This window comes from Crotalus tigris, unplaced genomic scaffold (assembly GCF_016545835.1).
Source record: "Crotalus tigris isolate CLP2741 ecotype Arizona unplaced genomic scaffold, ASM1654583v1 scf7180000024339.11422700, whole genome shotgun sequence".
NCBI lineage: Eukaryota > Metazoa > Chordata > Lepidosauria > Squamata > Viperidae > Crotalus > Crotalus tigris.
This window is the reverse complement of record NW_024100509.1, coordinates 8927143-8952549: the sequence shown is the minus strand read 5'-3', so window position 1 is coordinate 8952549 and position 25407 is coordinate 8927143. Positions and strand designations below refer to the sequence as shown.

Sequence of the window (25407 nt, the reverse complement as noted above, 5' to 3'; positions counted from 1 at the left end):
CTTCTTGTGTTTGAAAATGTTGAGACCCTGAAAGGGAGAACTTGAAAGAGTAAAGACCTCCAGAGAGACTTTTGGAGCAGCAATTTAACATTAAGGGAAAATGTTAATAAATATCAAACTATGGGAGTACTGGAGTGTGGAGACTGATAAATAAGCCAATAAATAAGCCAAGGAGGACACCTACTAGCGAAAAATAAGAATTAAAAAGAGAGTGACCTTGGGAAGCTTGAGAACAAAACAAAGCCTTGGTCTGAGATAACAAGTGAAGAGACAGTTTATAGCTATGCTTGTTGACATTGGCTAAAAACTAAATAGACATTATCTCGGGGGGGGGGGGAGAATATTTTAGATCCAAGAAGGGACTGGAGGAGGTAGGTTTGCCTCACAACAGCTGATTCCTGTTTACGCTTTGGATATAAGTTTAAGACTGTGAGCCACAAAATGAGTACATCTAATATTTCCAGACTTGAAAAGAAAACCTCTTCAGCGCCCTCTGTCGGACAAGCCAGTCCAACAACTCAGAGTTCTGTCGGTACATTGCTACAGCGTGACAAAGCAAGCACGGCTCAAGATGAAACACAGACCTCTTTAAAATTAATTCAAGAAATCTTGCAGAGGAACCATGAGGAAACACAAAGTAAACTGGAGAAAGTAAGCAAAGAAATTCTGGATATAAAGGCACAATTTGAAGCTCAAAATCAAAAGATCATTAAAAATGAACAGAAAATCCAGGAAGTGGAAAATAAAACTGAAGACATTGACAAAAAGGTGGAAATGTTATTGAAAAAGAATGAAGGACTGGAACAAACTAATCAAGAGCTAGAACGGGCTATGGCAATGGTAAAAATGAGAGAAGCGGAACATTATTTGAGGTTTCAAAATATTCCTGAAGATAGTGAAGAAAATATAGAAATGGTGATTATTGAGTTGTTGGCAGAACTTTTAAACGCAGACCGAGCAGACATTCAGAATGAGACGGATCAAATATTTCATATGAATTCAAGCTATGCAAGAAAAAACAGATTACCAAGAGAAGTGCATGTGAGGTTCATGAAGAAATCAACAAGAGATGAAGTACTGAGAAAAGTGAGAGAGGAACCCTTACAATATAAAAATAAAGAAATTGTGGTCCTAAAACACATACCCAAGAGAATAAGGGATACCCGGAGACACTACCATTTTCTAACTACAAAATTGATTGACAAAGGCATAAATTTCAGATGGCTAATGCCAGAAGGCATTTTAATAAACTGGAATAATACAAGATATCGACTGGATTCAATATGGAAAGCAGAGGACTTTGAAGTAAGAAATAGAGTAATTTTGGATGAAGGATTGCATCAACAACAAGAGTATAAGCAGACAGGAAAGATGGCCCAAGGGGCAACGGCACAAGCAGAACAACAGAAGGAGAAAGGTGAACAAACAGGTGAAAGAGAAGGACCTGCCAGAGAACAAAGGACTACAAGAACGACTAGACCAAAATATAAGTAATGAAAGAAGAAATGGAGAAAAAAAATGATTTTTTTTGGGTAAACTTAAATGGACTAAACTCCCCAACAAAAAGAAATAAAATTTTTAGGAAACTTCAGAAATTAAATATAGATATAATCTGTTTACAAGAGATACACATAAAAAAACAACATTATAAACTGTTGGAATACCCGAAAATGGGGAAGCTTCATTATACATCAACACAACAAAAGAAACGAGGGGTGGCGGTATACGTTAAAGAGACAATAGATTCTAAATTAATATATTCAGATGAAGAAGGAAGAATTGTAATGGTTGAAATATATTTACATCAAAAACAAATACTGTTAGTGGCAATTTATGCCCCAAATGATAATCAAGAACAATTTTATCAAAGATTACACAGGAAATTAATAGAAATGGAATACCAAAATATTTGTTTAATAGGAGACTTTAATGCGATAGTAGAGGGAACAATGGATTATAAAAGTAGCAAATAGGAAAACCCATAAGACGAAGACTACCCAAAACATTCTTTGATATGGTAGAAGAAATTGGAATACAAGATGTCTGGAGAGAAACCAATCCTCAAAATCGACAATATACTTTTTACTCAAATAGCCATAAATCTTGGTCAAGAATTGACATGATTTGGATGACTCCTGAATTAAAGATGGATATACAGGAAATTGAGATAGAAATAGGCATATGGGCATATCATAACCCTTTAAAATCAACATGGAAAGGAATACAAAAAAAAACCAAGATGGATTTTAAATCAATCTATACTAAAAGACAAAGAATTCATAGAGTTGGTGAAAAGAGAAATGGAATTCTTCTTTAAAGAAAATAAAGAAGAAGATACATCACTACAAAACGTATGGGACACAACTAACGCGTATTTTAGAGGTATAGCTATAATGTATATGGCAAAGAAAAATAAACAAAGAAGACAGCAATATTTATTATTAAATGAAAAATTTAGAAAGTTAGAGACAGAATTACAACAAAATCCACAGAAAAAGACTTTGAAAAGAGAAATGGAAATAATAAAACATAAGCTGAATTTGTTGGACTCAGAAAAATTGGCGGAACAAATAAAGAGAGCAAAATGAAATTTCTTCGAAAATGCCAATAAGCCAGGAAGATGGCTAGCTTATAAGCTCAAAAAACAGAAAGAGAAGAAAATAATACATAATTTAGTAGATGGGAAAGGTTGTTTACAATTTAAAAAGGAAGAAATAAAAAAGATAATTAAGAAATATTATAAGGAATTGTATGGTAAAGAAGAGGCTGCAAGAGAGAGAATTGCTCAATATCTAGAAGAAAGTAAATTGCCAAAAATTCCAGAGACATTCAAAACTATGTTAGAAGAAAGAATAACAATGATAGAGATATTAGAGGCTATAAAACGACAAAAAAATGGGAAAACACCAGGCCCAGATGGGCTACCGGTGGAACTTTATAAAAATCTACAAGATACATTAAGCGAACCACTGAAAGATGTTTGTAATGGACTATTGTTAGAGGCCAAACTTCCAAATACAAGGATTGAAGCAAATATTACTTTGATACCAAAAGAAGATTCAGACTTGACGTATATTAAGAACTATAGACTGATTTCATTACTCAAATTTTTACTTCAATAATGGCAGAGAGATTGAAAAAATACTTAGTTGAATTTATACATCCAGATCAAAACGGCTTTTTACCGAAGAGACAAATTAAAAACAATTTAAGGGTGATAATGGACATATTAGAATATTATGAATTACATCCAGGGAAACAATTAGCATTAGTGTTTTTCGACGCCCAAAAGATGTTTGATAATGTTTCCTGGCAATTTATGGTCCAGCCATTACAAATACTGGATTTTGGAAAGAATTTTATAAATATGATAAAAACAATATATAGCAACCAGACAGCAAAAGTGATAGTGAATGGGGATTATACTGAGAGCTTTGAGATAAGAAAAGGTACGAGACAAGGGTGTCCGCTATCTCCATTATTATTTATCTTTACTTTGGAAGTACTAAATAGAAGGATAAGACAGGACACAGAAATTAAAGGATTGAAAATAAAAGATGAAACATATAAGTTACAAGCATTTGCTGATGATTTAGTGTTTATCTTGGAAGAACCTTTAGAGATGATTCCTAAACTATGGAGAAAGATAGAAGAATATGGAGAAATGGCAGGACTAAAAATAAATAAAGAAAAAACTAAATAATAGTAAAGAACCTCACAGATAAACAAAAAAAGGCAAATACTAGAGAAAACAGAGGTACAAATAGTGAAAAAAGTTAAATATGTAGGTATTCATCTCTTGGCTAAGTGTTTGTCAATAAAAGAAGACATTTATACAAAATTATTGAAGCAAATAAAGCTAGACTTGGAAAGATGGAAAAATCTGCAGCTGTCAATATTAGGAAGAATTGCTACAGTAAAAATGAATGTGTTGCCGAAGATTTTATTTCTATTTCAAACAATTCCGATAAAACTTAAATCTTCTTTCAAGATTTAAATTCATTAATTTTGAACTTTATTTGGCAGGGATAAAAAGCTAGAATTAAGATAAAAACATTACAAGATGCTAAGAAAAATGGAGGTTTTGGGTTGCCGCAATGGACGTTGTATTACCAAGCATCTGTGTTAACATGGGTGAAAGAATGGATAACACTTAGAAATAAAAGGTTATTGTATCTAGAGGGACATGATTTACAATTGGGGTGGTACGCTTTCTTATGGTATGGGAAAAACAGAGTCCGTAAGTACTTTCAAAATCATTTTATAAGAAATGCCTTGTCAACAGTATGGGAAAAAAATTAAAGCTAAAATATATTCAAAAATTCCAGGGTGGTTATCAACAATGGAGGCATTTATACATCCGAACTTGGTAGACTTTGAAAAAATATGAACATATAAAGATATTCTAGATATTGATGGGAAATTAAAATCTAAACAAGAACTGGAAAATCAGGGAATTAACTTGTCCTGGTGGGCACATTTACAGATACAAAGTAGATATGAAAAAGATGTAAAAATGTATGGATTTTATAAGGATCAAACTGTGTTTGATAAGATTTTGTTAACCTCAGATAAGAAATTAATTAAGAAAATGTATAACTTTTTGTTAATTTTGGATATGGAAAGTGAACAAGTGAAATGACAAGATGGGCAAAAAAATTTGGTTATAATATAGAATTAGAAAAATGGCAAATGTTATGGGAGAGAAACTACAAATTAACAATGTCAACTTCATACAAAGAAAATCTGTATAAAATGTTTTATAGATGGCACCTGCTGCTAGCAAGATTAGCAAAAATGTTTAAAAATATGTCAGATAGATGTTGGAAATGTAAACATAACATAGGCACATACTATCACATTTGGTGGACATGTGGTAAGGCAAAGGCCTATTGGAGAAAGATACATATATGGTTAGAAAAAATATTGGGTGAACAAGTGGATTTTAAACCTGTACTTTTTTTACTAGGTATTATGCCTGAAAAAATTAATAAGCAGAAATTATATTTAATCGTACACATTACTACGGCAGCGAGAATAATTTTTATACAATACTGGAAGAATGAAGGATTGCCATCAGAAGAAGAAATAATCAGGAAAATATTGGAATGTGCAGAGATGGACAGATTAACTATGAGGTTGAAAGATAAAGAAGATACAGACTACTATCAAATTTGGAACCTATTTTATTCTTGGCTAGAGGAAAGAATGAAGGATTAGGAATTGGACATGTATTAGCATAGCAAACTCCAGACAACTTGTTGATTGGAAAAATTAACATATGTTGATAAAAAAAACCAATAAAATCTTTATTAAAAAAAAAAGAAATCACGCACCAATTGACAAGGAGGCATTAGCAGCTGGAATAAAGAAATTCCACAATTTCCTTTATGGTCGCCCATTCACCGTTTTCATGGATCACAAGCCTCTTCTAGGTCTATTTACTGCAGACAAGCAAACCCCTCAGATCCTTTCCCCAAGGATGCTGAGGTGGTCAATCTTCATGGCAGCCTACAATTACAAGCTAATACATAAGCCTGGTAAAGAAATGGGCCACGCTGACGTGGTCAGCAAGCTGCCCCTGCCTCAATCAGATCCCGACCCTGCACCTGCTGCACATATCCTTCCTGAGTCTCCCCTTCATGCAGGGGATGTGGCTGCTGAAACACCCACTGACAAAACACTCAGTCGTGTTTTGAGCTGGATGTTGAGGGGGTGGCCTGAAGCCAGTCCAGGGCCAGAATTTCACAGTTTCATCAGAAGACAGGATAAGCTATCAGCTTACAAGGGCTGCATATTACTGGGAAGTTGGGTTATAGTCCCATATACATTAAGAGCAAGGGTCTTAGAATCTCTGCATGAGGGACATCCTGGAATAGTCAGGATGAAGGCATTCGCGAGAAGCTACCTATGGTGGCCAGGGGTGGATAAGGACACAGACCTTTGAGAATATGTCCACAGAATGGGAAGTGTTAACAGACTTATTCCCCAGACTGTCAGAATGTGCTTCATTCAAAGAAATGGGCACCGATCAACCTAACAGGGCTGCACTGGACAGCATTGGTCTATCTAGCCAGAACATTCAAGAAAGGTACTGGTCTACCCAAGACGAGCAGGTCTAAGAACCCCAGTCTACCCAAAAGGCTTGTAGATCGGGAGCCTCCAACAATGCTAGGGCAATCAGAGCGGGTGCGGAACCCACCTGTTTACTTACAAGATTATATCCATTATTTGTGATATGGGGATTTATATAGGGGGAAGGGGTGTTGTGTATTGACCCAATGTGTAATGGCAATTATAAACTGTTAACTGAATATGTTTAAATCAGTATCCAACTGTTTGCCTGTTAGTTACAAGCCCACATTTTGGGCAGCAAATATTGCTTTAAATTCATTGGCTGCCGCTTAGCGGCAGTCCTGTATAAATAGAAGTCAAGTGGCTGTTAGAGTTGCTTCTGTTGCTTCTGTGTTTATTCAATAAAGAGCTGTTGCTAATCTTCGGTCTGATCAATGCCTCACCGATCCCAGTATGCAATACAGAACATGTTACATTTTTGACTAAAATTTTTCTAACATGACCATCCTAGACCAAGCCAAGTCCAAAAATGCCAGAGAATATCTAGAAGCCTGGCACTCTGGCAAATCAGCCATCAATGAGACAAATAGACATTAACAACATCTATAGATTGTGCAAGAGACTATCACCCAGCCCAAAAGGGAACAAAAAGACCTCCAGAACCTCTCCACCAGCAATCAGAACACAGATTAGCATAGATTAACTCCAAGGTTAAAATCAGATCAACAATCAAGCAAACTGTAATAATGTGGGAAAGAAATAGAATAACATAGAATAAAGAAGAATAAAGTATAATAATAATAATAATAATAATAATAATAATAATAATAATAATAATAATAATGAAAAATCACTAAAAGCAAAAATCATGTGTTTGCATAATCTCTGAAAGAAAGCTGTGTTAGCCAAAAGCTGTATTAACAGTACGTGAATGACCTAATGCATATTTAGAAACATTGTATAAAAGTAAAAACTGCCTTCATTGTATTCCCATGAGAAATGGAGCTAACGTGTGAGAAACTATCTGAATGTTACACAAAGTAGATTCCATATACAATGTAAGATTCCATCTATGCTTCCTTTGTTCCTGAGAAAAAGAAACTTATAAAGCTTTAGTTTAGACCCTCCCCCTTGTTCAGAAATTTGCTGATTGTTAAAATCACTTCTGAACCTTTTGCGCAAAAAATAAAAACTTCTCTTTCACCCTTGGAATCCTTAAAAGTCATTTTTTAAGGCTTTTATTTTTCCACAAGAGTAAGGTTTCACTGGCAAATAAAATCTGAAACTCTCACAAGCCAAAGCAGAAACTCAGACAGCAACTTCAAGAATGGGAAAAACAGCTCTTTAATCGACCAAGAAAAGCAGCTGGGCAGGCAGCGTCCCAGCACATGGGCAGCAGCGTGCTAGGGAACAGCCATGTCTGGGGGGGGGGTGTCTTTGTTTTTATAAAGAGTCTTTCCCAATCGCAACAGCATGAGACAGTAAGGGACAAGGAAGTGGTTTGATTGGCTTTTAAAAGGTTAAACAATAATCATATGTCATCAATTCCTTCGGCATCACCATTTCATTTGCATCCAGGTACATGACTCCTTTTGTTTAAGGTAAATGGCATTTTCCCTGTGCAAGCATGGTGTACAGAAGTGAGATAGCATTAATTAAGTTAACCTGAGATTGATCCGATTTCTCTTCAAAACAATACTCCAATCAAGAAACTGCCAAAGAAGCCAACAGCAAACAGTCCAACCAAAGAATCTCTAAGACCACCCCCACTAACACTGACAGGCAAGCAACCAGAATATAAACTGACAGCAAACTGCACTCCTTACTAGCACTGATGATTATTACCTAGTTCAGGGGTAGGCAACCCAAAACACTCAAAGAGCCACTTGAACCCGTTTCCCACCAAAAACAAAACACCGGGAGCCGCAAAACCCTTTTGATATCTAAAATGAAGATAACACTGCATATATCCTTTTTTATCTTTATTATAGTGTGTGTGTGTGTGTGAGAGAGAGAGAGAGAGAGAGAGAGAGAGAGAGTGTTTGTGTATGTGTGTGTGTGTATACACACACACACACACACACATTAAAAATAAAAGTAAAAATATGACTCTTGGGAATATCCATACTATTAAAACAATGATCACCGAGAGAATGCTTTAAGAGAATAAAATTACATACACACACAGGTAAAAAAAGGATATATGCAGTGTTATCTTCATTTTAGATGTCAAAAGGGTCTCTCTCTCTCTCTGTCTCTCTCCCTCCCTGCCTCTCTGCCCTTGGTCTGCCACTCCTCTTCCCCCACTCTCTTTCTTTCTCTCTCTTTCCTCTCTCTCTCCCCCTCCCTCTCTCTCTCTCTCTCTCTCTCTCTTTCTCCCCCCCCCCATCTGCTGCTCACCTGGCAAGCTTCAAGTTGTTCTCCAACAATCTCAGGGGTAGGCAACCTCGTCTCTTTTATGACTCATGGACTTCAACTCCCAGAATTCCTGAGTCAGCCTAGCTGGGCTAGCTAGCTCTCTCCTGCTCTTCCTGTTTCCTGCAGAGATGCAGCAAAGGGAGGAGCTCCGCCCAGAAAGCTTTTCAGCTCCTTGGAGAACAATGTGAGTGCACTCTCTTTTACACACACACACACACACACACACACACACACACACACACAGCACACACAGAGAGAGAGAGAGAAGCAGGGAAGCGCAATGGACTCTCTCTGTCTCTGTCTCTCTCTGCAAAGGCAGAGGAGCCTGGGAGCCACAGGGGAAGGCTCAAAGAGCCGCATGCGGCTCCGGAGCCGCAGGTTGCCGACCTGTGACCTAGTTCATGTAATGAAACATCTACAAGAAAACAAGCAAGCTCAGAGAGCACCAAGGACCATTCATTTAGCTATGTTCCCTTTTCTTTTCTTTGACTTCATGCCCATAATAAATTTTGTTTTCTATATCTCCCTCTTTTGTATTTGCATGTTTTTCTAAAAGTAGCTTTGATAGTCATGTACAGTATATGTGTGAGTGTATTAAAGCCTGATAAGCAAGAACCAACTCCTTTTGTTCTGAGATTAATTAGTTGTTTTATATATTCAGAAATAAAGATGCAGGAGGAATTAAGTTTCACTCCTCTTTCCTTGTTTCTAGGAGAGAGCCAAAGGCAAATGAAATGTTTCCTGCCACCCCACTGAGAAAATATAATAACCATAATAGTAGACAATATCTATATGATTTAAGATGTAATTCTCTGTATTTCCAATTAAAAATTAAGAAAATTATGGGAAAGATCCTTTGCCATGGACAATTGCTAATCAGAGTAGCCTACGTGACAATAGACAAATTGCCCTAAATATATCTCTATAAATGCGTTGGATAATTGTGGAAAGTAAAGTCTTCATCCTGGTTCATCCAAGCTGGAGATAAATAAACAACATGGCGACTGCTTTGGGAAGAAGGTTACAGTTTATTGAAGAGCCAGACTGAAAGATGGTTCTGGCAGGAAGGAGGAGAGAAATCAAGGACTGAGCACATGTGGAGTAGGTTTTTATACCCTCTGAAAGCCTTTTGTTTGGACTAGTTTCCTGTTCCTATGGCATGAACTTTGAACTGAGTCTGAGTGTGCTTTTTTAGGCCTTGGTATCTGTGGTTTAATCTTATTATGTCCCAAAAGTCATATCCTGCTTCCCTGGGGCTGGGCTAATGACTCTTAGAGTTTGGGTGAGGTATGCAGATTTTAGGTCTTTGTCTTCTTGAGTTTTCTGGCTCCAACTTTCTGATGGTTTTACATTTGCATTTGTATAGGGCTGGCTCCTGCTTAGGACAGAGACTTGGGGGCAGGGTTGGTTTCTGCTTTTAAAAAAACCCTTTTGAGGAAATATATTTTTCTGCCCTTTTAATATTTCCTTCTCTGGGGCTCTGATTTCCTTCATAAGAATCACAAGTATGTACATAGGAAAGATAAGTCATTCTCACTTCATCTATTTCTGCTGATTATATCTTCCTTCCTTTCTGCTGTTGGAGAGAGCAGACATGCAGAAGTGGGGCTCTCTTGAATAATTTAATTAAAAGCCTAAAAAAAATCCCAAACATGCACAGAATTACAACCACAGGTTAAAAAAAGTGAATGGAGTAAAAGTCTGGACTTAGACAGGACTTGGAGAAAAGAGAAATCTTTCCAAATTCTGGTGAGTTCTGCTTGTACCTTAATCAGACTGCAGTTCCTTTGTTCTCCTGATGACATTGGGGAAATACCAGCATTGACAAAGTTTTTCAGTTTAGAAAATTTTCTTTATATAGATTGAATTGTTTTTCTTCAATCTTGATTGCATAGTTCTTTTTACCATTAACAGAGCATATTTACTAAGACATAGTTACAAAATGAATTACATTGAGATCTGATTGCATGAATGTTCTTTTTCCCTCTCTCTATTTCTAATGAAAGAAGTGCAGATCTGTTGCAAGGGAGTTTTTTTCCCTTCCCTTTTCTCTCTGCATATTTATAAGGATTTATAAGGATTCCAGTCTTTACTAACTAAATAATCATGAATGAATTGAACTGTAAGGACCTACATCACTTTACATCTTAAGAAGACAGAACTCTTGGAATATCTCTTCCAAAAGGCATCTTTAGTAAGAGAAAATGATTGCAGGCGTGCTAGACAGGATCTGAGGAATTCTCTCCCATCCTTCAATGTTTTAAGTGTTCCCAAGCAGTCCCCCACCCCACAGTTCTTCCAGGCGACGATCACTCATCCTCTCTTTTCCCAGATCCCAGGCGTTGTATTGTTCCCCCCCCCCTTTTTCCTCACTGCCGGCAAAAGGGAGACTTCAGAGAGCGAGTAGATGAAAGGTGATGGCCATATTGTTATGGTCAGTCCTCTTGACGAGAATCAATATCCAGTCCTTTTGTAGTTTAATGAAGGAAGTGACAGCCATAAAAAAACCCCTGCTCATCCCCCTTCCCCTTCGTAGTATGACAGAATTCAGAGAGAGCAGAAATGGGTTTTTTTCAGAGTAGGTAGCTAGAAATGAAGTATAATTGGATTCTGACATGAACACAATTTTTTAAAATATATTGAATGATCCTGAGAAAACTGAGTAAACATTTTAAAAAGCTGTTACAACTATTGCAAAATTTTACAGCTGGATTGTAAATTTTTATTGTAAAGATTGTAAATTCCCAAGAACTGCTTTTATTACCCTGAACTGCAATTATCATTCTAGCTTCTTTTGTGGATCACAAATAGTCAGAGACTGCAATATTTTTTACAATATTTTTAAATTTCTAATACTTTTAAAAATTTTATGAATTTTTGTGGGCTACCTTGTATTATCTTTTTATATCATATATATATGATATAAGATACTATTTTTTTTCCTTTAAGCGGAGTGTGGGAAGTCAGCCACCAAGAGAAGGAAATATTAAAAGGGTAGAAAAATATATTTTCTCAAAAGGATTTTAAAAGCAGAAACCAACCCTGCCCCCAGGTCTCCCTCCCCAAAGCAGAAGCCAGCTCTGTACAAATGCAGATGTAAACCATCAGAAAGGCCCCAACTAGGAGGTCAAGAAGACAAAGACACCTAAAATCTGCATACCCCCCAAACTCTAGGAGTCATTAGCCCCCTCACCAGGGAAGCAGGATATAACCCTTGGGACATAATAGGATTAACCCACCACCATCAAGAGTACCAGAAAGGCACACCCAGACTCAGGTCAGAATACATGACACAGGAAATACAAAGCCTCAACACAGGAACAGAAACCTACTCCAAACAAAAGGTTTCAGTGGGTATAAAAACCTACATCCCACATGTGCTCAGCCCTCTTTTTCTCTTCTCTTTCCTGCAAGAACCAACTTTCTGGCTCTTCAATAAACTGCAACCTTCTTTCTAAAGCAGTCGCCATGTTTATTTATCCCCAGCTTGGATGAACCAGAATGAAGATTTTTCTTTCAACAGGAGATTTTTTTTTACTTAGCAAATTTTATTCATCATTCATCATACCTGTGTGAATTACAAACTATATCAATAGGACAACATCAAGATTAGCTATAGGAGGGATTAAAAAGAGAGCTTGAATTTCTTAAACAAACAGGTGAGAGGTAGTCCACCTGAGAGGTGGCCCAGCTGAGAGGCAGCCTAGTGTCCCAACTGAGAGGTAGCCCAGCAACCCATCTGAGAGAAGGTGAGATAGCCAAGCTGAGAGACGGAGAGGCAGCCCAGTGACCCAACCTGACACCTGAATGGAGCCAGTTCAGTGCAAACGGAAGCCACTGAGAGAGGGGAAATGGAGCTGGGAGCAGCAAACCAGTGACTGTGAGCAGCATGGCAAATCTTGATCAACTGCACTACAGACATGGCAATAAAGCACCCTGAGGAGTGACTAAGGGCAGTGCGATGGATTAGCAGTGGCTGAGAGCAACAGAGAGGATCACCTGAGCAGTAGCACCCATAGCAACTGAGAGCAACACAGCAGACCAGCACCAGCTGAGCAGTGGGCCAGTCAAGCAGAGTGCCCACATCAGCACATTGTACCTGAAAACCCCAACAGTGGCCAGGCAAACAAAGGGCAAGAAAGAAGGGGGGGAAAATAAATACAAAAAAATTGTCAACAGGAAGGAAAGGGATAAACTTTCAAGTCGGGGAGTAGAGGGTTAAGAGCAAAGCATCTCCTAGAAAATAGCCCGATACTCCCAACAAAAAAAGTGCATATTACTTCGCAAGGAGCCAAAAATTCTTGTGAATTCTTAATTTTAAAAAAAAATTTGAATTTCCTTTCTTAAGAAAAATTCCTTTCAGTGTAGATCTTAGATCCCTCATTCATGCTGTGCCGACATTTTGTTACATGAATAAAAGACTTTATAGGAGAAACAAAGCCTGGAAGTTCTTTGAACTGTTTCATTAGTCGGAACCTTGACATCCGCTGTCTCTAGGCTTGAGAGGAGCTGGTAAAGATTCAGGAGGAAAATCTATCATGAGAAAAAGGAGTTTGCTTGAAGACCCAGCAGCCCCTCCCTTGCAGATCAGACAGCCTTTCAGACCCTGTCTTCCCCTACTAGGGATTCCAGCCCTGAAGAGAGAGGGAATCTCAGTCTGAGGCCTCTGCAGCTATGGGGAGTTTGGCACTCCCCACAAGTAGATGGTCAGCAATATCTGAGCTTGCCACAGCTAATAGAGGCCTTAAACAACAGGTTGGGGTGGTGCAGAACCCAGGAGATCAGCAGCTGGTGGGAGGATTACCACAGCAAGGAGATTGGTCACCACCTCCGAACGTACAGCAACCGAGGAGGGGCTTACAGCAACAGGGGACGTGGCCACAGCCTCTGAATGTGCAGCCCCTGGGCATGAACCAGCAACCAGGATGGGGCCAGTAGCCACAGCCACAGTGGGGATCCCAACAGGCTATAATTTCACCCCCTTTCAGAGCAATCTTTGATGGGGACCCAGAAAAGCTGATTTTCTTCCTCAACCAAGTACGCTCTCATTTGAACCGCTGGGCTTATCTTTACTGAGACACAGGCACCATGATCAATGTGATAGCATCCAGCCTAGAGAGAGAAGCATCCGAATAGCTGAACAATTTATATAATGAGCAAGCCCCTGAATTGGAGTACCCCCACCTCTTCCTCCTAGGGCTGAAAGAAAGATTTGAGGACCCATCTATTGGTCTCAAAGCAGGAGAACAAATCCACAAAATAAAACAAGCTGGCAGGCCTGCCCTGGAGTACGTGTGAGAATTTCGCAAGATAGCAGGTCGAATAGAGGGGTGGCCTGAACAATCCCTAATCCATCACTTCATTGAGGGATTAAATGATCACCTCTCTCAAGCCTGCATCTATCGAGCAGTACCTGATCAACTGCAAGAGTGGTACCAGGCAGCGGTGAAGCTAGACGTTCAGCTCACCCACTATAAGAAGCCTCCCCACCTGAATCTGAGCAGCAGCCAGAGCAACCTGAACAGCAATCACCCCCACGAAAACCTCTAACTACTGCAATGGCTGAGAGGCCCACAGGTCCATCAATTAAGTGTTTCCGGTGCGGACAGGAGGGACATCAAGCAGCAAACTGTCCAGTCCACTATCCCCAACTACAAAGCAGACTGGAACCAGCGGTGAGAAGGAAACCTGCCCAGCGGCTGACGAGAGAGAAATCCAACCGGGTCATGCAGGAACCTGTTGCCCAGATTACACCCCACACACAGGAGGATGCCGAGACTCCGGGTGGATCTGCCCCTGCTCTACCCTCCTTTGACAACGATGAAGGAGAGAATGACCCGATGGTGAGTCGACAAATCCCACCTTTTTCACTGGTGGCCAAACTTATAATCCCTAACTCAGGGGCACAAATAGACTTAAATGTGCTAATCAATTCTGGATGCTCCCGTTACATCATTAGCTTGTGGTTTGCCATGAAATTGGGTATATGGGCAAAATTGTTCTCCAAGCCTGTGAGGTTTGAGCAAGCCGATGGCTCCCTGATGGGAGGGACTCTTGCCACACAATTAACTGAGCCCCTACACCTAGAAATAGGTGAGCACTGGAAGTTTATTTGCTTCCTGGTAGCTCCAAAAATGACTGTGAGTCTAGGGCTAGCCTGGTTGGACAAATGGAAGCCGTTTATCTAGTGGGAGAAAGGAATGAGAACTGTGAGACTACCTATAGGGCCTAAACCTCCCACCGATTCAACCAACGTTGTGGGACACTTTAGGCCACCCAGTGAGCAGGCGCACATGGCTGCCTCACCGCCACCAGGCAAACCACTCATCCCCAGCAAATACCGGGACCTAGTGGAGGCATTTAGTGAAAAAGAATGTGATGCCCTGCCCCCTCACAGACCCAATGACTCTCTATTGAACTGGTGCCAGGAGCCAAACTCCCACGCCCAAGAATGTATGCTATGTCCCCCCTCGAAATGGAGGAGATGCAACAATAAGTGAATAAAAACCTAGTGAGGGGGTTCATTGAATGGGCCAAATCTACCGTGGGAGCCCCTATGTTGTTCAAAAAAAAAGATGGGTCTCTTCATCTCTGCATAGGCTATTAGGATCTCAACACTGTGAGTGTGGAAAATAAATACCCCCTCCCCTCCTAAAGGATTTATTAATCCATCTGGCTAAGGGGAGTGTCTTCACTAAATTAGACCTGAGAGAGGCACATTACCAGGTGAGAATAAAGGAGGGAGACAAGTGGAAAACTGCCTTCAACTGCCCCATGTGGAGCTATCAATTCAAGGTCATGCCATTTGGACTACAGGGGTCCCCAGCTGTATTCATGCAGTTGATTAATGAGGTTCTACATGATCACTTGTACAAAGGGGTCTTGGTGTATCTTGATGATATCCTGATATACAGCACGAATATGACTGATCATATAAAGCTGCTTAGAAAAGTGTTAAAGAAACTATTGAATGCCAAGCTTTATGCCAAATTGTCAAAATGTGAATTTCACCAGACCCAATTAGATTATATTGGCTACAGAATTTCCAACGAGGGCATTGAAATGGATCCAGCCAAGGTGAAAGCTATAATCGAATGGCAGCCCCCAAAAACTCATAAACAGCTCCAGAGCTTTCTTGGTTTTGCCAACTTCTATCTTCAATTCATCCCCTCTTTTGCCAAGATTGCCCTACCCCTTACAGAACTACTCAAAACAGGCAAAAGAGGAGGGAAGCCGCAACCAGGCCAACCACTAGCATGGACAATGGGCTGTCAAACAGTTTTTGAGAATTGAAAGAGACTATTTGCTGCTGAATCGGTCCTAAAGCACCCCTGCCCAGGGGAGCCCTTTGTAATTCAAGCCGATGCCAATGATGTGGCAGTTGGAGCTGTATTGCTGCAAAAGAACAAAAGTGGGGTCCTGCAACCCAGCGCCTACACCTCTAAAAAAATTACTGAAAGCAAGAGAAGATGGGCAACCTGGAAGAAAGAGGCCTTCGCGATTAGGTGGGGGCTGTTGAATTGATGACACTATGTAGAAGGGAGCAAAGTGCCTTTTGAAGTATGGACAGATCATAAAAACCTAGAGGCACTGAAAATTCCCCGCAAATTGTCTGCAAAGCAAGTAGGTGGGCACAGTACTTTAACCGTTTCAACTTCACTCTAAAGTACATACCGGAGAAGGCTGCTGTCCAGCTGCGGAGGAGCGGCGGCTCCTCCAGCTGCCTGGACAAATCTCTGAGGGCCGACGGAGAAGAAGATCGGCCAGTAAAATGGCCGATTGCCCTGCTGCTTCAGACCGTAAGTCAGACAACATCTAAGCTTTGAGTGCCCCCGTGATGAATCCGGGTGAGATTTTTTCTTATTTTTCTCTCTTTTCTGCCTTTCTTCGTTTGTGTACCTGTAAGAGCTTTTGAAATTATTTCCCTGGCTTGGAAAGGCGGCTTCTGCTTTCTTTGGGAAGAAAGGCATTTTACAAATACTGAAAGACTATATTTTACTTTTATTTGGACACTAAAAAGGAAAAAAAGAAGGAAAAGGTTTTATCTTTCATTTCTTTTTAAGAACTTTACTATTTCTATATATATATATATAATACTCTAAAAGACAGAAAAAAAGAATTGATTTTTGGAAAAGACTTTCTTAACTCACTGAGGGCATCTAGTGGCGAAAGTTTAATATTGCAACTTTGCTTATTCTATTGAATTTCAAAACACTAAAGGTAAGCTGTACACCTGTGAAGCTGTGGGGGTGGATGTTTTTACATTAAACAAAGCCTCTACAAAAAAGAAAAAGAGATTTCCTTTTAAGCATTAATATTAAACTGGAGAAACCTCAGATACAACTGAACTGTGCACTTATATTGGAAAAGATTTATGAGGCCACTGCAGAAATTTGTGCTACATTTAAAAACTGTACTTTAGAATTAAGATCTAGACATTCTACTTCATTTGCTCAAACTGATGTCCAGGTTGCAACTGATTATGGCATAAATCAAAATGTACCAGAAGAGGAATTTACAGAGATAGAAGTGGAATTTATTTCATCTGACAATCCTTTCTTCAGCAACTTAGAGAACCAGAAGAAGCAAAGACTAAGACCTCAAAATACAAAGCAACTACATTGCAAGGAGAACAGAAAAAGACGTTTACTGCAGAGGAAGAGATTTATATTTTCTCAAAGATTACTACAAGCAACAAGAATCGATCTATTGGTTGAAAGGGAAAAAAGATGTTTACTGCAGAGGAAGGGACGTACATTTTCCCAAAGATTACTACAAGCATCAAGAATGGATTTACTGGTTGAAAGGGAAGCGCTTTTATGGAAGCCCGTGTGGCATAGAAAGAAACCCAGAATTAGACTGAAAAATAAATTTAAAAATGTTTAATGGAGTAAAAGGCAATGTTGATTTTATGGATTGTTTTAAGGATAGTGATCTAGAGCCAGAATTAGGAAAAATGCAATTATATACATGCATGTTTAAATTAGTAAGTGCTTACATTGATTAGGTGATTTTTGTGTATAATAATATGATCTGATAAGGTATGATAATTAATTGGATGGAATTTGAAGGTTGTGTAATGAATTGAAAGGAATTAAGGTTTAACATTATTATTATTATTTTCTTTTTTCTTTTTTTTAATTAAGTCAATTATAACTATATACATATGTGTTTAAATTAGTTAGATGCTTTTTTGTTGTATGGAATGGTTTGGATAAAAGAACCTTGGCTCTATGGATTGTATTAAGGATAAAAAATATATAATCATATACATATACATGTGTGTGTGTGTGTGTGTGTGTGTGTATCTATGTATGTATGTTCTGGAGTTGAAAAAAAATGTTCAGTTATGAGAATGTAATTTTGAAGTGCTTAAATTGATTAGGTGATTTTTGCCTATAATAATATGATCTGATAAGGTAGGATAACTAATTGGATATCTTAAGTTTGAGTAATGAATTGAAAGGAACTAAGGTTTAACATTGTTTTTTTTAAGTTAGTTATCACTGGAAGAAGAAATGAATGAGATTGGTGATAAGAAAAGGGCTGAGAGATTAAAAACTTTAATATACATGGTAGAGATACTTGAAGTGATAATTTGTTGATGTAAAACAATATTTGATTATGGTAATTTTAAATTGATAAAGCTTTAAAACAGGTGGCGTAGTAACAGAAATTTAAGCTAGAAATGGAATATATTAAATCTATTATGTTATTTGTGAGAAATAGAGAGATGATAGTGAATGTATTAAGTTGAGCTGTTTATGTATGTTTTTTACCTTGAATTGTTTGTTTACCCAAACACCACGGTGTGTCTAAAGTACTCTTTGTTAAAATTAAAAAAAACAATAAAATATATTTTAAAAAAAAATAAAGTACATACCGGGAGGAAAAAACTTCCTAGCTGATGTGCTATCGAGATTGCCCCAATACAAAAGCTAACGCAAAGAGGTTAATGAGGCAATTATTTCCAGTCCACAAACTGCCACTCAATTCACGCCTCGCAGAGTCCCTAATCCTGGGGTAAAGAAAATAAAACAAGAGCTCCTCAACGATCAATGGTTCAAAGATAATCAAACCTCCCTAACGTGCAGGGATGGCTTGGCATACAAAGGGGGAAAACTATATTTGCCTGAAGCCCTCCATCTTAATGCTCTCAAACATAACCATGATGTAAAACAGGCTGGACACTTTGGATATTTAAAAACTCTACACCTCACCTGCCAGCAATTTTGGTGGTCGGGGCTGAAACGGGATGTCTGTCGGTGGCAGACCTTTCTCAACCATGGGAAGAAATAGCTATGGACTTCATAGTAGACCTACCTGAAAGTAGAGGAAATACTGTCATACGGACTGTGATAGACCTGTTCTCAAAGCAGGCTCATTTCATTGCCTGCAAAGGATTTTCATCTGCCCAACAACTGACCAAATTGTTCCTGAAACATATCTACCAGCTGCATGGTCCTCCTAAGCAAATAATTTCGGACGGGGGGGGGAGCAGTTCACAGTGAAGTTTTGGAGGAGGTTTCTTAAATTAATTTGATCATCTCAAGGCTTATCATCTGCTTTTCATCTGGCCACCAATGGGGCTGCAGAATCCGCTAACAAAATGGTGGAGCAATATCTCAGATATTACATTTCCTACCAACAGACAAACTGGACTGACTCCTCCCTTTTGTGGAGGTGATGTACAATAATTCTGTGCACAGCAGCACCGGCTACACGCCTTTCAGAGTGGCCACAGGAAAAGAGTTCAGCCCAATACCTGAATCCCCTCAGGTGCCCTCCACTTCCCAGACACTTGACCAATGGGTGAGGGGGTAGGAAGAAGTTTGGAGAAACATGAAAACTGCTTTAAAAAAGACTTTTGAAACCTATAAAAAGCAAGCTGATAAAAAGAGGGCTCCCTAAAGAACATTCCAAGTTGGGGAAAAGGTTTATCTGTCAACTAAATATTTACACCTCAAAATACCCAGTAAGAAGTTAGGACCAAAATTCTTGGGGCCTTTCCCCATAGTAAGGATCATCAACCCATCACAGTAGAATTGAAACTCCCTAGACATTTAGGAAGGGTTCACCCTGTCTTCCATTGCAGCTTGTTAAACCTTGTCAGGGCTCCACTTTAAGACCTCCCCCCCAAAAGGCACCCGGGCCCCTCGTAGTAGTGGGTCAGACTCACTATGAAGTAAAAGGTATTTTTGACTCTAGAATTTTTAAAGGGAAATTGCAGTACCTAGTGCAATGGAAGGGGTACTCCCTGTCCGAAGCTACTTGGTTAAAATCCAGCGAGGTGAAAGCTGACAGACTCATCAAAAGGTTTCATATGAAATACTGCAACAAACCAAAAAATGGCCCCTGTTACATTCCAGGTTCTGTTTTTTTAAGGGGAGCCGGATGTAATGCTGCTAACAATGGATGTTCTTGTTCTGACAAAATATGCAGAGCTGTGTGGTATTTTTAGAGTTAACTCAGATGACGCTGGGAGGGGAGAAAAAATGTATGTGGGTAATTATATTAGATAAAAATCCCACGCTCAAACGGAAGAGAAACTTTGACCTTCAAACTGATAGGAGAATATGATTTATGAGAGCAAATCAAGGGAGGGAACATGCTGGCAAAGTATGGAGGAGAGGAGGAGGAAAATTAAGTTCTTAGCATACCTCATTCATGCTGTGCTGACATTTTGTTACATGAATAAAAGACTTTTTAGGACAATGCCTGGAAGTTCTTTGAAGTTTTTCATTAGTCGGAACCTTGACACAAAACACTTGTGGACAGGAAGGAAAGGGATAAACTTTCAAGTCGGGAAGTAGAGGGTTAAGAGCAAAGCATCTCCTAGAAAATAGCCTGATACTTCCAACAAAAAAGTGCATATTACTTCACAAGAAGCCAAAAATTCTTGTAAATTCTTAATTTTAAAAAATTTCTGATTTCCCTTTCTTAAGGAAAATTCCTTTTCAATTTTTTAAATTTCTTTTTTCTATTTCTTTTTTTATTTTAAATTTCCTTGTTCCAATTTTAATCTTCTTTTTTCACTCTTAAATATCATTTTTCATTTTAATTTTTTTCCATTTTTTTAAAAAAATCTTATTTTTTACTGTTTAAATCATTCTCAATTTTAAAATTCTTTTTTCATTTTTTTCAATTTTTCAATTTCTTATTTCAACTAAACATTTAAAAAACAATTTACTATTTTAATTCTTTAGAAATTTTTAAATTCTTAATGATCTGAGGAAAAAAATAAAAAAACGACAAAAAAGACACACTTAAAACAGAGAAGTTACTGATGAATTTTTCAAGACAGAGAATAAAATGTCAAGAACTCGTGTAAACTATTGTAAACTGACACTTTGTAATACAGAGTGTTTAAACTAGAAAATTTTAATTTCTTAGCAAAGAAACAAAGAAAAAAGTCATGGAAACAGAGATTGACGCTATAGTGACTTGCAAAGTGTGCTGTATGTTTCAGCTTATGCCCACAGAAGACCCAAACTATATATGTATCAAATGTAATCTATCTGAATTACTAGAAGAAAAAGTAAAGGGTTTAGAGACAACTATAGCCACTCTGAAATTCAATGAGAAAAACAAGAAATCCCAGTCTAAACAAGAAGACTACACCAAAATAAAACACAATAGGGAGCAAACAGATTCTAAAAAATGACGATCCCGTATATAAACCTAAAGAAGAAAAGTGATACAACCAAATCAAACACAATAGGGGACAAACAGCTTCCGTAAAAAACAAGCCCACATATGTACCTAAGGAGCAAGACTGATGGAAACATCAAACTTCATGACCTATAGAACCTAATTCCAAGCAAAAACCACTACATAACCAATCACATAAGGAGGAATGGAGTAAAGTAAAAAAAGAAATAAAAAAAGAAAAACATAATGAAATAGAATGCAATGGAAAGGATGTAAATCCCAGTTACAAAGTAGGAGGTATAAGAAACCTACCCAAGACCAATAAAGGATTCAAATGCCTATACACTAATGCTCAAAGTTTAGGGATCAAACAGGATGAACTTGAAGTATTAGTACATGAAGGCAGATATGATATAATTGCCATTACTGAAACCTGGTGGGATGAAACTCTTGACTGGAATGTACTGATGGAAGGATATAAACTGTTCAAAAGTGTGACGTTCAAAATGTTATTTTCAGAAGTGATTTCAGACTTACAATCTGGGTCTGTGGTAGAAGTCTATGAGGCTAACCCTTTCCCTAGTGTTATTTCCGCAACAGAGTTCACAATAGTTGCTATACAAGAACAAAATTCTATATATATTACTGAAATTTCGAACTAATTCAGAACAAATTATGGTTAATAGTTTATTGACCTGTAGAAAATAAAAGGCTATGCATACTTGCAAAATACTTTTGACTTTGTGTGAGTATGTGTTTTCTCTTACTGATTAACAGCCCAATTTTTCAGGCTTTCAAAAAAGCTGGAAAAAAACATACCAATTGCTTTGTGTGTGATGGTGTATTTGTGCAGCTCTATATTTGCAGTATTCTAAAATGGAATCAGGGCAAATGGCCCTCGGTTTTTCTTACTGCATCCTGAAGTCAAGTTTATATAAAGTGTTAGATTAGAGATTGTGAGTTCTAATGTTCCCTTTGGTATGAAAGCTGTCTGAATAACTTTGGCACAGTCACTCTCTCTCAGCCCAAGCTGCCTTAAAGAGTTGTTGCTGTGGCAAAATTAAATTAAATTTAAATTATTAGATTTTGAGGTTACCTAATTCCAGAAGATCCTAGAGAGCTTACAATATTTGAAATACCTAATTTAAGAAACATGACTACCTAGACCAGCGGTTCTCAACCTATGGGTCGCGACCCCATTTGGGGTCGATCGACCATTTTTCGGGGGTCGCCAAAGAAGGCGATCCGCCATTTTCTCCCCTCAGGGGGCGGCGCCGCGCATGCACGCTGCGCATGGGGGGCGGCGCGCATGCGCAGAACATTTGTGTGACGGGTCGCCGTCACACAAACGTTGAGAACCGCTGACCTAGACAAAATACCATTAATAACGCAGCTGCCCCCTGCTGTTTGAACTAGCTGTGAGTCCAAGAGGACCCCACAATGCACACCTACCTATGCAACTCCATCCAAAACTAATACTAAAGCCATCCCTGACCACAAGGACCCCCATATATAAGCAGTCCAGGGCTGAGATGTATAACTGGGAATGATCAGCATACTGATAATACCAGACCTTGAACTGACAAATTACCTCACCCAGTGGTTTCACACTGAGGTTCAAAAGGAGCAGAGCATCAAAACATCAAAACATTTATTGATAAAGAATTCTGAATGACAGCATAAAATTTGAAGTAGATGCTAGGCCTGTAAAAGATAAGGTTCCAGGCATCTTTTGCTGGTAGCTCTCAAAATGGTATCCACCTTGAGCAAGTGACCCCCCCTCCATGTATGGATTTTACAGGTGATTTCTATTTTTACAAAGAGTGTATCTTGTGCGGCATTTTCAGTTATATTGATCACCAGGAAGCATCATGTGATCAGTTTACTCTGAATAGGACTCTTCAAATACAAATAACCACATATTATTCTATGGGGCTCAAACCCTCTAGTGGGAAATGAACTCATGGATCTTCCCACTTTAGATAACTAATTAGAGTGCATTCTGAGAGCTTCTAGATATCCCTTCCTGAAACTACTGAATACCATCCTTTGTTAGTATGATTTCTAGCATAAATCAAGGTCTGTGTCATTCCTGTTTCCTCCACAGACCCTGCCAATGTCACCTGCTACAGCCCTGTTTTTATGCATGGCTTGAAAATGCTGGAAGAGGTGCAGGAAGAACTCTACTACAGGTGCTATATCCATTTCAGCAACCAAGACTATCTCTTTCTGGGGTTAATTGGGTTTGGTATATTCTCTGCTGGCACTGTGTTGGCCTGGCTGATGCAAATATGTGCAGTGATATATGAGTTCTTAACTGCCACAGGAGAAGATGATAAGGAGGAAGAGGAAATGGAGAACTAGAATGACTCATCACAATGGAGCTCCAAGTATGTTTATTTTAAGTATCTCCCAGGCCATTCAATAAGGTTGCAGTAATTATAATGCAAACAGTGGGACTTCCTTCTCAGTGGAAAAGAATAAACAGATTATACTGAGGCTGTAATTGTTAGCAAAACTCTACCAAAGTAGATCCCATTCAACATTATTTTAAGTGAGATCTTGAATAAAAAAAAATTCTTATGTTTTAAAGTGCATTTCTTCAAAATGTAAACATTTAATAACATTCCACAATAAAAGAAAACATGCATGAGTAATAATAAAGCATTGTCTTACTTATCCACATTGAAAATCATTCCAGTGAAACCCTAACATTGACTCCACTCTCCTTAAGTACTCATTACTGAAACTTTTTAAAAAGTATTCTTGAGAAAGGTTAAAACAAAAGGCTGAACATCACCTTCTAAAGAGGGATTTCACCTTCTAAAGAGGGATACTATATCTTCCAGATTCCAAAGCATGGGAGACACTGTTCCACTCTTCAGGGAACTCAACATAAATGAATAATGGCTTGGCCAGGCAAGTCCCTTCATTCCTGGAGATGATAGCCAGCACCAAGATGGAACACTTGAATCGAATTATTGATCACTTACAGGAAACAGAATCTTCAAATGAGAATACGAAGTTCTTGCTCCCTAGATCAAGAGGGTTCCAAATAACAAGGTTTGGTTACATATGAAAGACAAGCATTCCCCAAGGAGAGGGTTAGAAACAAATCAAAGGACTTCCAGTTTGCTGCTGCAGCCGCCACAGGCGTTGGAAGGTGAGCTCCGTCTTCCACATTTGATTTTGCACTGCTGGGGGACTCTGGCGATGAGTAAGGAGGGGACCTACGCTTGATCACGGGAGGGCGGTAGCCCTTCCACTCGATTCGGGGTAGCCCTCCAAACCAGCAGACGAAAGACCGGCCATAGAAATATGGCCCCTCACTAGGTTGCAGACAGCCGAAGTCAAACTTACTACCAGGCACCTATAAAGCAGCACAGATGAGACTCAGTGAGATCTAAACCTCTCTTCAATCCTAACTATTTTTTCCATCTGTATAAGCTGCCCAACGTATTTCCCCCCTCTGGAGAGAGGGAAGGGAAAATCCATCCCATCCTCTAAAAATAGTGGTGACTGACTATCCAGGGGAGTTTAAAATGCTGAAAGAACAACCTGATTTTAACTGGATTTTTATCTTTCTAAAATTTGAGGACTAAAAGATTTCCTATTCTTATTGAAGATTTGGGTTCTTACTTATAAAAAACAAGTAAAATTGGAAAAACAACTATAAAAATTTTGGACTTAAAAAAAATCTTAAACAGGATGGGTGACATCTTGTGGCTAAACCTGATATTACAACTTGTTATTGCCTAAAAGAGACTTGGCTTGAAGCCTAGACTATAGATAAGACTTTTGCAACCTTGGCAGATATCAGCTGTGAGAAACCCAGCTGTGTTTTACACTCAGTGACAGAATTATTTTCATTCTCTGCTTGTAAAGCTTTTAATTAAATATATCACTAAGAGAACATGGATTTAAGATCAGGAACAGATTCTCTCTATGTTGAAAGCAATTTATGAAACTCTTCTAACAGCTACTGATGAAATAAGAAGCAACAGAAAAGAGCAAGATGTCAGCCTAGATATACAAACCCAAACTTTGATTACAACTAAAGAATCAACTACACAGAATATAATAGAAGAAGTGGAACAATCAAATACTATGATAGAAGAGTCAACTGATCAACAAACACAGTTAACAGAAAACCCGGAAAAGGGACTGACAACACTGAAAATGGAAAAGACTTTCTATATAAACCAGAAAAAACCTGAGGATCAAGAAGAAGAACAGATCGAAGGGAAGATAAACATTTCAGGA

General features: G+C 38.6%; 1 protein-coding gene across 1 annotated transcript in view; it reads left to right on the top strand.

The window, feature by feature from the left end:
• The window catches only part of LOC120300314 (leucine-rich repeat-containing protein 52-like), a 28655-nt gene extending 5060 nt beyond the window's left edge, over positions 1-23595 (top strand). Inside the window, exon 2 of the mRNA XM_039326147.1 lies at positions 23252-23595. Coding sequence (XP_039182081.1) covers positions 23252-23508 — 257 coding nt within the window. The 3' untranslated portion in view covers positions 23509-23595. The remainder of the gene's footprint in view (positions 1-23251) is intronic.
• The last annotated feature ends 1812 nt before the right edge of the window (positions 23596-25407 follow it).